Here is a 12,777-nt window from a genome sequence, read left to right as displayed (position 1 = left end):
AATATTGGGAAATAAGGTTTCCATCACCTTCCTCTTTTGATTTCAAATAAAGTTTAAGTCTTCAGACAGCAGGTAAATGAACTGCTTGACCATAAGTTTTAGTCTACTGCCTCATATCGTTACTCAGCCCCAATTCCACAGTGCTTTTTTTTCTTTTTTTTTTTTTTTTGCGGTACGCGGGCCTCTCACTGTTGTGGCCTCTCCCGTTACGGAGCACAGGCTCCAGACACACAGGCTCAGTGGTCATGGCTCACGGGCCCAGCCGCTCCGCGGCATGTGGGATCTTCCCGAACCGGGGCACAAACCCGTGTCCCCTGCATCGGCAGGCAGACTCTCAACCACTGTGCTACCAGGGAAGCCCCCACAGTGCTTTTGAGCACTGTATTAACTATTTCATGTTATGCACCTGGCAACTAAACAACGTTGCTCACCATCTGGCTCTACAAGAATTAATTACTAGCCACTGCAGCCATGTTGCAGTATGACCTTCAACATTACCCTGAAAGGAGTTCAGGACCGAGATCAGGAAGGAGGCACTCCGTGCTCTGGGAAACTGGGCAGAACAGGCCTTCAGATAGTTAGATATTTTCAGGAGAAAGTATTTATGAACCTGGATTCTTGCATCTTCCCATACTTAGAAAAGCACTAAAACCATTAACTAACATACCAGTTCCTTGTGACTAGTAGCAACCTTCTACCGAGATGTGTGCTCTGTTGCACGTTCCCCTTTTGCCAAAATCACATGTGTACTGACCTCCCCCTTAACTCTCAGAACAGTTTCTCAGAGCTCTCTGCAAGGCTGTCTCCCAGGCTATAGTACTCAGTAAGACACCAAAAAACTTGACTCATAGATTCTACACTGTGTGTGTGTGTTTTTTTTTTCTTTTTAGTTGACACACCCTACTAATGCAATGTCCAAAAGTGATCAAATAAAAGGAAAAGTTACTAATTTGACTAGTGAAAAATTATTAATCATTATCTGGATTTTTTTTTTTTACATGTACAAATGAATTTCCGTTCCCTACGGAAGCTCCTCTAATTAAGTTTCTCCATCACTTGCATCAGGACACCTGTTACTGGGCAGTCAGGCCCTCATCCCTGTTAGAATGGCCTCACCCTGACCACTCCCATCTAGAACTTCACAGTCCAGCATGGGAGCATTTGACTATTGAGCACCCAAAATCTGGCCAGTCTGAACTGGGATGTGTTGTGAGTGTAAAATATACACTGGACTTTGAAGACTTCGTATAAAAAAAAACTATAAAATAACTAATAATTTTTATGTTGACTATGTGTTGAAATGATATTTTGGATATAAAATGGCTTAAATATGTTCTTAAATTTTTTTTTCTGCTTCCTTTTACTTTTCAAAACGTAGTTAGAAAATCTAATTGCATTTGTGGCTTGCATCTGTGATTCCCATTATACTTCTTTCACACAGCAGTGGTCTAGACTCTCAGCTTCTGGGTCTTATTCATTTAATAAATTCACTTTAATCAACATTTATTATGTATATAATATGAACCAGGTACTCTAAAAAGGACTGGTGATAAAAAGATATAAATAATATGATTTCTGACTTTGATGAGCTTCCAGTTAGGGGGAAAGGCATTTTAAAAGTAATTAAAACAATATGACAGATGCTATTAAAGACTAGAAATAAAGCACTATGGAATCCTGAAGAAGGAAATTCACTGTTTCTTAAAGGATGAGTAAAAAATTTTCTAGTCATTGGCATGGGGGACAATTTAAGGGCAACCCAAACAGAGGGCACAGTGGGTCTGAAGACTCAGGGGAAAAGAAAGAACTTGTTTGGGGAACTGAATGCAGATTAGGAAAGCTAAAACAGGCTACCTGTGTGGGAGGGGACAGACAAGACCTCAGTGGATAGGGGTGGAAAAGAGAAACTCGTATGCCAGGCTAAGACATGCAGAATGTATCTTGTGGATGAAAGAGTCAGATATGTATTTCAGAGATACCACTGCAGAAATATGGTGGAGGGTGGACAAGGTGGTCCAGGTGGCTGGAAGGGTTGAGGCTGGGGAGGAGAAGGACGAGATGAAGGTAAACAGGCCCGCAGCATATCTACTGCAATAGTCAAGATGACAGTGATAGAGACTTGAACAGTGGGGATACACTGGAGAAATATTTAGGAGGTAGAATCCACAGGTCTTTGGGATTTATTGGATGTTAAAGGTGAAGAAAAAGGAACAGGGTTATTTACTTTGGTGACTAAGTGATGTGAGAGGAATACTAGATGCCCACTAAAAATGTTTGCTATCAGAAGGTATTCTTAAGGAACGAAACTAAGTTGAGTGGTTGGACTGAAATGAAACTGTTTTCAAAATGGAGCAGTGGCTAAGCGCCCAGATCAATCAAGTACCCCCGTTAGAGGTCCCTGCCCCAATCAGGTCTACTCCTGCTCGGGGTACCTGTGGGGGCAGGGTGGGGCAGATTATAAGGGTTCAGGGAGTAGAGGGGGAATAGTTGGGAATCAGAAAAGACTTCTTAGAAAGCAAGAACTTGGGCTGGAGTTTGAAGGGTAGGTGGTAGAGGAGAAAGGGTATTTCTGATAAGAGGGGAGAAGTGCAATAGGTACAGTGAATGAGATTTTCAAGTCAAGAATGAGCGATCAGCAAGACGTGCTCCAGGGATAGGCTGAGGATGGCCAAACTGGTATGGAGTGTTTATGTTGGGAAAAATGGCAGATGAAGTTGGGGAGACAGCTGGGATCACATTAAAGAGGGACCCCATAGGCAGCAGGGAGCCATTATAAGGTTTTAAGCAAAGGAAATGACAACCTGACATTTAAGTAAGGTTACTCTGGTGATGTATAGAAGAACTCAAGTAGGATGATGGTGTAGGCAGCTCTGCTTGCTACTTTTACTAAACCCAGTAAATGTCAAGCACTCTTCCAGGCCCCGGAGACTTAAAAATAAGCGAGGAGGGGCTTCCCTGGTGGCACAGTGGCTAAGAATCCACCTGCCAATGCAGGGCACATGGGTTCGAGCCCTGGTCTGGGAGGATCCCGCGTGCCGTGGAGCAACTGGGCCCGTGTGCCACAACTGCTGAGCCTGCACTCTAGAGCCCGTGCTCCACAACAAGGGAAGCCACCGCGATGAGAAGCCCACGCACCGCAACGAATAGTGGCCCCTGTTCACCACAACTAGAGAAAGCCCGCACGTAGCACCAAAGACCCAATGCAGCCAAAAATAAAATAAATTAAAAAAAAAAAATAAGTGAGGACTAGTCTCTTCCTCCAGGACTTGCAACCTACTGTGGGTAAGCACAGAACAAGATCAGTTAAGATCCTCTTTGTTCATCATTTTTTTTTAATAGCTTTAAAAAATTTATTTATATTTGGCTGCCTTGGGTTTTCGTTGCTCTGCATGGGCTTTCTCTAGTTGCGGTGAGTGGGGGCTACTCTTTGTTGCAGTGTGCAGGCTTCTCATTGCGGTAGCTTCTCTTGCTAGGGAGCATGGGCTTTAGGTGTGCGGGCTTCAGTAGTTGTGGCACACGGGCTCAGTAGTTGTGGCACACGGGCTCAGTAGTTGTGGCATGCAGGCTCAGTAGTTGTGGCACGTGGGCTCTAGAGCTCAGGCTCAGTAGTTGTGGCACATGGGCTTAGTTGGTCTGCGGCATGTGGGATCTTCCCGGACCAGGGCTCGAACCTGTGTTCCCTGCATTGGCAGGTGGATTCTTAACTACTGCACCACCAGGGAAGTCCCTTCATCTAATTTTTTGAACCAATTAAGGTTAGATCAGGGTCTCAGCAATAAGAATGGAGAGGAAATATCTGAAAGCAGAGCTTGCAGATAATTACAAGCCCTTTATTTATTGGGTCCTGGCACCACCTGCTTTTACCCCAATCTGTCTTTATTTTTCCCAATTTATTCCCCTGTTCTTCCCTTTGATCCTCTTCTCCAGAGTCCAGGGCACTCACTGAACACTGGCAAATCAAATAACATCTTATTTAAACCCCTTGTCTTTCTCTGAGCCATGTGTGTTTTCTGCTCTGAGTAGGCTTGACATTCTTTCCATTTAATGTTCCCATCTCCAAGCAGTCAACTATGTATATTACACATGGAATTAGTTGAAGTTCACATAATCAGAGAGGCTGGTGCATTTTCATTAAAACTCTTAGTTTAAATGAAAAAATAAAGGAAATACTAGAAAACAGTCTGCCAAACAAGCACAGAGAAAAAAGTACATGGCCTTGCTTGAAGTGTAACTCTGCAGTCTATCAACTTAGTTCAATAGAGATTTAACTAAATAGTCAAGTACCTGGCACATAGTAGGCCAATCACTGGGATAAGTTGAATAAGACAGTTCCAGTCCTGAGAATTTTTAGATGTTATAGACAGGTGATGAAAAACGTACCTAGTCAGATATCTCCTTATCTTTGCTGCTCATTCTAGTCCGCACCACGATCATTTCTTACTTGCGCTGCCTTACTGCTTCTGCCATCTCTCCCCACCCCCACTCCAGTCCCCTCACAAAGCTTGCGCGAACCTCTTAAACATAAATCCCGTCACTCTTTTGCTTCTTACTCAGGAACATTCTGAGTCCTTACTCTCAGTCCATAAGGTATGATCTTCCTTTGATGTCATCTCCTACCATCATTTATCTTACTCATTACTCCATTCTACTCCATTCCCACTTGGCTTCTTTACTGTGCCTAGAATATTCTAAATACTTTCCCACCGCAGACCCTTTTCCTGGTTGCCTCTGTCTGGAATTCTCTCCCAAAACATCTGCATGATTTGCTCCATCACCTCTGCAGATCTCTGCTCAAAGGCTGTCTTATTACTCAGTCCTTCTCTGACTACCTGGCATTCCCTACCTCCCTTTATCGTGTTTTACTTTCCTTAAAACATTTACTCAGTAAAATGCATCTATTACCACTGGAATTTACCATTTATTGTCTGCCTCTCTCAACAATTTTGGAGGCTCCACGAGAAGAGGGTGTGATGGTTTTTTCCCCTGTATTTCCAGCACGTGGAATGTCAACTGGCATGTTGTCAATGGTCAATAAACACTTCTTAAATGAACTGGATCAATGATTGGGGGTTATGCACAGGACTTTAGGGGAGCAGGGTATGTGGTATAACCTGGGAGGAATGAGGGGATCAGAGAACAATTCTTTAAGTAATGTTTGGGCTGAGACTTCATTCATTCAACATTCTTATGGAGTTTTACTACGTGCCAGGCACTATTCTAGGATGTAGCTGTCATAAAGGCAGACAAGCCCCTGTTCCCGTGGAACTTACAATCTTGGAAGAAAGACAAGAAACAATCCAATGCATGAGTAAACAAGAAAAATATCCAACACTGACACATGCTATGCAAATAACTAAAATAGGATGATGTAAAAGACAGCACACCTAGGGGATTACTTTAGATTGGGTCATGAGGGAAGCAACTCTAGGAAGTGACATTTCAGAGGAGACTTGAAGGACAGTGAGTAAGCACCCATGAAAAGATGAGGGGGTGAGCATTCCTATAGAGAGACAGCCAGGGAAAATTCCTGAAATGGAATGGGCTTGAAGTGTTCAAGGGACCAATTGGAGGACACACAGCTGCTGAGAAGTGGGCAAGGAGAAGAGGGGCATGACTTAAGATCAGACAGGAAGAGTCCTAGGAATGAGCAGGACTTAGGAGGTGAAGCAGGGGAAGAAGCAGATGGAAAAGCATTGTAGGTGGTAAGAATAGCAAAGGCAAGAAAGCAGGAAATAGACTGGTATGTTTGAGTAGCTCTAGGAAATGCGTTTCCCTTGAGTCCAATGTACAAAGATGCAATCCAGAACACTGTACGGCTAAATTCGTTTTTTTGTGAAGCTTCTGGCACATTTTGCTGCAGCTGAGAAAAGAGGACCATCTCTCCAGTAAGCACAGCCTCAGGGAGCTCTATAACCAACCTACTTTGGAAGGTGGGAAGCAAGTGCAACCTTGCATATTGTATTCTAAACACAATCTCAGATGTGTAAGCTGTCACCTCCCCCATTTTAGACACTAAAGGACCAGCAGGTGGGTTAAGTCACTCACAGTCAAGAGCTGGGGCTCAATTCCATGTCATGCTTTACCCAGTGCTGTTAACTCTGCTGTCCAGTATCTCACTGACTGATTCAATACACCTGCCTGGAATGATCCTTGCCATCAATTTCTTCTATGCAGCTTGCCTTCTACAGTTTTCCTTTGGCTTTATCTGTTTTCTCCTGTACCTACTTAAAATTTAGAAAATATATTTTTCCTTTTTTCCCCTCAGCTAATCCTAATCAATTCCATGTTTTATGGAGGCTGTTCTGTAGCTCAGCCTTCTTCTACTGACAAAAGTGGTGCAAACCCCAATAAACTCAAAGATGGGATTAATAGGCTTGGATACATTTCTTTACGGTAACTGAGTCCCCAAGGAATGTCTAAGTCTTTGGGAATCTTGACATATCAGAATTTTTAACAGTTGAGACTTTGTTATCAGTAGAACGAGATTCCTCAGAGAAGGTGGTGCTGACTTCACAACAAGGAATTTAGGCTGATGATTTTTCAAGTAAACAGTGACTTATGAGTAACTATTCAATATGTGTGTCACAATGGCTTGCTGCTAACAGACACTATGCATTGAGATCAAAGCCATTTTGAAACTCTTATTTTATACATCCTATTAGAAGGCACTAGGAAGTATATCAAGACAAAATATTTACAGTCAACCCTTGAATAACACAGGTTTGAACCGTGTGGATCCACTCGTGTGGATTTTTTCAGTAGTAAATACTACAGTATGAAATGATCCATGGTTGGTTGAATCCTCAGATATGGAGGGACCGTGGATACAAAGGGCTGACTGTAAAGTTATACGTGTATTTTCAACTACGCAGAGGGTCAGCACCCCTAACCCCTGCATTGTTTGAGGGTCAACTGTATTCAGAAGGAAACAAATGAGGGGTGAAATTTTCTTCCATTAACAATGACACATTTTCGGCGGGGGCGGGGCGGGGTGGTGGTGTGATGAATTGGGAGATTGGGATTGACATATATACACTAATATGTATAAAATGGATAACTAATAAGAACCTGCTGTACAAAAAAATAAAATAAAATTCAAAAATTAAAAAAAAAAACCCAAACTCTCTCCCAACCCAAAGAGTAAAAAAAAAAAAACAATGACACATTTTGTACTCTTACACCACAAACCTCTAGTCCACAGTCCTTACTTAACAATGTAAACATGTAGTTAGGATAGCACTGTTCAGTTAAGATGTCCATTGCAAATGAAGGTGATGAATTCTGACTAAATAACGCTATCTATAGTTGCAGGAGCCATTCACTTAAAAATTTTTTTTGGATGTCTAAGATATGCCCAATGTCTTCTAGTACTTTTCTGTTAGGTGGCCTCATCAATAGTGTCTACAAATGCCAGGATGTTTATGAATTTTAGCAATGACATGCACAGTTACTGTTTCTTGAAAGGCTGATTGTTTGTTTTGTTGTTTTGGTAAATGGTAAATTCCCAAAATGCTTGGGAAAAAGGACATTCTTCAATGCAAATAAAAACTAAAAGGTAGGACAGAAGGCAAGGACTGACCAAGCTGCTAAAAAGAAATAGTCGGGAGAGAGTTGGTCCCAATTTTTTGATGCAAAACATTTCTAGAGATGCCAGCTTAAAGGCAGGTGCTCAGCAACCCTGCCCTTTTTGACATTAGTGGAGGTTAGCAAAAAAGCAAATAAACATAATTCCAAGAAAAAGATGAGCCAATACCGGGTAGGGTCCAAGAAGCAGAGCATAAAAGTGCAAAACATCAAAAATGACTAAATATTTTACTTCCATTTTCCAGTGTTTCTTTTCACCCACGCTTAAAGAAATGAAATATTTTGGGGCTTAAAACATATTTTATAACACCCAAACTGTGACAAGAAACAAACGTTATTTAGCTGACATAAAAATGAAATTAATATCAGCATTACCTGAAATTCTAATCCATAGTTTTCTCTGCAGAATTCTCTTAATTTAGGATACACGTTTTCTCTTAGTGCCTGTCTTTCTGCTCCCGTGTCTGTGGTAGAAAAGCAAACAAACAGAAAGTGAGTTATGTCCACATAGTACACATTTCTGGAAAAAAAAAAGCTTACAAATAAACATTAACATTAATATAATCAAGCTAGGGTGCTTCATCGTGAAATGATGGGATATTAGTCTGCTGGAGAAGACTTGCTCTTAACAAAGCAGGGGAGCTGTTTACCATGCACACAGGGTGAATGGGAGCCCTGGGTAAGCTCTGTGGGTGCTGGCAGAGCTGGGAATTCACAGCTCATTCTTTATACCCATGTAGACCCTCACATGGCGCTCTTAAATAGCTACAACCACATTGTCTTTCAAAGAGGCAGAAGGAAAAATTGTAAGGCTATCAGGTGTAGCTCCACTGGGTGTAAATATTTCAAAACACACACACACACACACACCGATTACTGATTTCCAAAAACATCCAGACTCTATCATTCCCTACAGTATTTAGAAACAATGTTACTTTTACAAGATTCAGTACAGCATCTGTGCAATCAGCACAATAGTCAGGAGCGACTAATTGTAGGAGTCATCGTCTAAAACTAGCGGATTCCACTGGCCAATGGTTCAACATTAGCGTCTCCCACCCTGGGCTTAGGAACCTGTTATATCAGAGAGGGGATCGTTTTACATGTGCCACAGTGTGTAAAAGCTTCGAAATAAAATATTTAAAAATTATCCGTGTCATTAAAAAATACGAGAAGAAACAGAGAACCTGAAACCAGGAGAACCATAACATATGTATGTATTTAATGTTGAATGTTCCACACAGAAAGGGATTCTACAGCCGCTTGTACTGGACGGTGCTCTACATCAGTGATGACGCTGTAAGATGCTTACAGCAAAGAGAATGGTCCTCGCCCAGCTAACTTCACAGAAAGACAAGAATCAGAGCTTAAAAAATTAGGTTAATGTGTTATCTCATGAAAAGGACCATTTGCTAAATGTACCTCAATCCCAGCCATAACCATGAAACATCTGCATACCACATTTATAACTCAGGAACCAATTTAAAAGACTGTCCTTGTTATTCTCAAGCACATCTGTCCGTGCAAACTCAACCATATGCCGTGTTGACCTACTCTACTTTCCAACTGTTCTCAAGCCTGTTTTGAGAGGCAAACAACCAATCCCAAGAGTCTGAGATGCAGCGGCAGCTTGACAGAGTGACAGGAACCAGTGTCTACATGGGAACCAAAGATTCAATACAAGGTCTTCGAGATTACCCTGTGATCCAAACAAGTAGGGTCTTTTTCCCCCATAGATCCAACGTGGACCTAAGTCCAAAGGGAAAGCAGGAGGACCGTGTTGAGGAGGGTACACCTGAGCAGTGCCCATGTGCCATTACGGCACTGGTGGAAGCAGCAGATTAAGCTTCCACATGATTTATATAATCTTGGGATCAGGTGCCCATCCTCCCTCACCCCACTGTAAGGGCTGAAAACACTATCTTCCAAGTAAAGCTGATGATATTCAATCTCTCTAAAAGGCTACTGACTTTTAAGACCCAAATAATAAAAAGTCACTTTAAAAATGAAGAGATACTACCAGATGTGGAATTTGGGAATATATTAAACAACAATTATCGGTAAGATATTCTAAAAAAATAGTATTCAAATAATACATGAAAAAAATTATGAAATGAGCAGAAATTTGCTTCTAAAAAATATTATAACTCTTATTACTGGGTCCCAAGACCTGAATGTGTCACAGTAAGGAGGCTAAGACAGAAATGCAATATCTAATTACTAACGTTTACTGAGTGCTTACTGTAGACTAGTAGTGTGTTAAGTTTTTCTATGTGTATTTTCTTAGTCACTTCTGTCAAAAACCCTATGAAAAGCATCAGTCCATTTTTAAAATAAGAGGAAACAAATATAAAGGGGTTAAGAGACATGCCTGAGGTCATGTGACCACTAAATTGGAGAACCTGGATTTGAATTTAGAGAGCTGAATGCCATAGTCTGCTCTAACCATGGAAAATATGCAACTGTGCAAAGAATCAAGTTTTGAAAATGACAAATGCAAGAACTTCCCAGAATGGTTAAGGGATGCTGAAGTCCTAATATTTATGAAACAAACAAAAATCTCAGTTATCCGTGACAAATTTTTCCCTTTCTATGATACACCCTTCAACAGCCAACCCATCAATAAGTTCTCTTGCTCCATCCATCTCTAAATAAATCCTGAATGAATCTACTTCTCTGCACCTCTGGTACAAGCCAAACTCATCTCTCACCTGGACCCTATCTCGCTGTTTCCATACTTGGCTCCGTCAATCCATTCTCCACAGAGCAGCCAGATTTATGTAAAAACATAAATCCGATCAAATCACTCTCTCATTTAAAATCCTCCAGCAGCTCTTCATGGAACTTGGAATGAAATCCCCACTCCTTACCTTGAATGTTCTCTCCTTCTCTAAGCTCATTTCTTACCACTTGCCCTGTTCATGTCACTCAAGCAGCGCTGGCGTTCATTTGGTTCCTGGGTTATATTCTCACTGGTGACCTCTGCTCTAGCCATGACTTCCTCCTGGAATGCTTAGTCCCATGATCATTTCATGTCATCTCCTGTCATTCAAGTGTCAGCTTTAATGCCACCTCCTCAGAGAGGCCTTCTCTGAGCCCTCCAGCTACAGACCCCTCTCTATCACACCATCTTCTTCAAATTCTTTGCACATTACTCATCACTATTGGTGATAATTTTCTGTTTACTATGTGTCTCCCCCACTGCCAGGTTAGCTCAATGGGACTCAGAACCTTCTTCTGTCTCCTTCGCTGCTGCATCCCCAGTGACTAGAGTCATGCTCAATTAAGGAAGGAGTATATGAAAAAACCCACACAGGCACCAGGGATAAAAATGAGCTGACAGGCAATGCATCTCTGCAATTACCTCCAGAAACAGAAAGGCTTCCTACATTACAATATGCCATTGGTTGGACAGGGAAGCAAGACTGTGAAATTCTGGGAAATACATGATTGGGTTTAGAAAGTGGACTTCATGAAGTAAGTGAATGAACTGAAATACTGATGTCTTTCATGGTTTCTGTGTTTCTGGCAAAATACTAATATTTTATCAAATTATGTTAAATGTTTCTAAAAATGTGAGGGAAGTGTATGACAGGCATTCTTTATTATTACTTATATTACAAAAGCGACTCCGATTTTCCTATATTTGTATTAATATAGGATGATTGGCTCTGGAAATGGAAAAGTAATTAAAATAAAATGGATTAATTATGCTGGGTGACAGATAAGCTGGCTTAATTATACAAAAAACCTGATTCATACTGACAGCACATCCTGATGGTTGGCAATTAAAAAACACTAGAATGTCATGGAAAGGAAAAATTAAGTCACAGAATGTCACACATAAAAAGGGACCTCTTACAAAAGCGTAGAAGACGAGGTATGTCATCATTTATTCTTCATAGTCACTGCATCCATTTGTATCTGTCCAGCTCCTGAATGCTTTGAAAAGATGCATTAACACTTCGGTAGCACTAGAGAGGTTTTTAAAGAGTTGCTTTCTAAATAATTCCTCTATGATTTCAGAATTAATGATGGTCTCTGTGTAGTATCTGAGTTACCTGCAGGAAGAACATTAGCTGGCACAGAATTATCAGTCAATATCTTTATCCTACTTCAAGCAGGATTTAGATTAATTCCAAGCTTTTATTGAAAATAAGAGTGCCAAAAGGACCATGTTGGACTGGAACTTCTTACTGCCCCACCTCACCCAACCTTCAGAGCACGGATGTTAGATTAAGTCATTTCCCTCTTGGCAGCTCACAAAACTTATTTAGGATCCACCTACAGCTGTCATTCCAGCCTGGGTTCCCGAGTCTCTGTAGGTTTGCTCTTGCCTGGATTTTCCCTCTTTACCTGGCCCCTTAGCCAATGATTCATCTGGACATCTTATCTGACTTTTGTTGTTGTTGGGGTTGATTTCCTGTCTGGCAGCTTCCCAGAGGCTACCTCCTCTCCATGCCCTCCAAGTCCTCTGTGCCCAACCATCACCCTCACCATTCATTATTTCTGTATCACCTCATCCTGTCCATTTTATCATAATCTTCTTTTGAATTTGGCTAGGCTTTTCTGTCTACTCTCTATTTTTGTACTCATCATCTCTCAGCCCTTAGAGTCCTATTTGACTGACCTGTTACCTGTCCCTTCTCATTGCAGTCTTAAGCTCCACAGAGCTGCCGGAGATAAATTCTAAGACAAAACAAAAGTGAAAACTAATTTGATCATTAAAGACCTTGGCTGGCATCTGGTGGCCCAGAGGACGAAGGCCAGAATATTCAGCAGGTGTAAATGTATCTTCGACCTAAGTTCTATCTTCTACTGCTCTTTATCATGCACCCTCCAGGGTATTTTTCAGATATTACTTGAACCCGAGCCTTGTCTTTACACATACTGCTTTCCACACCCAGAATCCCCTATCTACTGCATCCCCTTTGCTTGGCAGACTCAGACCCTCCTGAGTCCCAATCAAAGGCAGCACAGTTTGTGAATGCTTACGAGACAGAGACAGGCACGCCCTGGTCACCCCATAGCACTTTGTTCACCCCTATATAACATCATGTATTTTACTTTATTATAAATATAATATTTTTAATTTATTTATTTTTAGTCTGTCTCCCCCATTAGACTTGTGAATTCATGGGAGGCAAGGACATCCTCATACATAATTATTATAATTAGGAATGAAATGCCATG

The 12,777-nt window shown here is 41.4% G+C and overlaps 1 protein-coding gene across 1 annotated transcript in view; it reads right to left on the bottom strand.

The window, feature by feature from the left end:
• The window catches only part of NWD2 (NACHT and WD repeat domain containing 2), a gene marked incomplete at its 5' end in the record, with an annotated part of 203,120 nt that overhangs the window by 118,199 nt on the left and 72,144 nt on the right, over positions 1 to 12,777 (bottom strand). Inside the window, one exon of the mRNA XM_082838651.1 lies at positions 7,960 to 8,048. Within this exon, the coding sequence (XP_082694777.1) occupies positions 7,960 to 8,048 (89 nt within the window). The remainder of the gene's footprint in view (positions 1 to 7,959; positions 8,049 to 12,777) is intronic.

This window comes from Leucopleurus acutus (genome assembly GCF_964270905.1).
Source record: "Leucopleurus acutus genome assembly, chromosome: 4".
Classification (NCBI taxonomy): domain Eukaryota; kingdom Metazoa; phylum Chordata; class Mammalia; order Artiodactyla; family Delphinidae; genus Leucopleurus; species Leucopleurus acutus.
The sequence above is the reverse complement of the archived record's forward strand: the minus strand, read 5'-3'. Positions and strand labels throughout refer to the sequence as shown.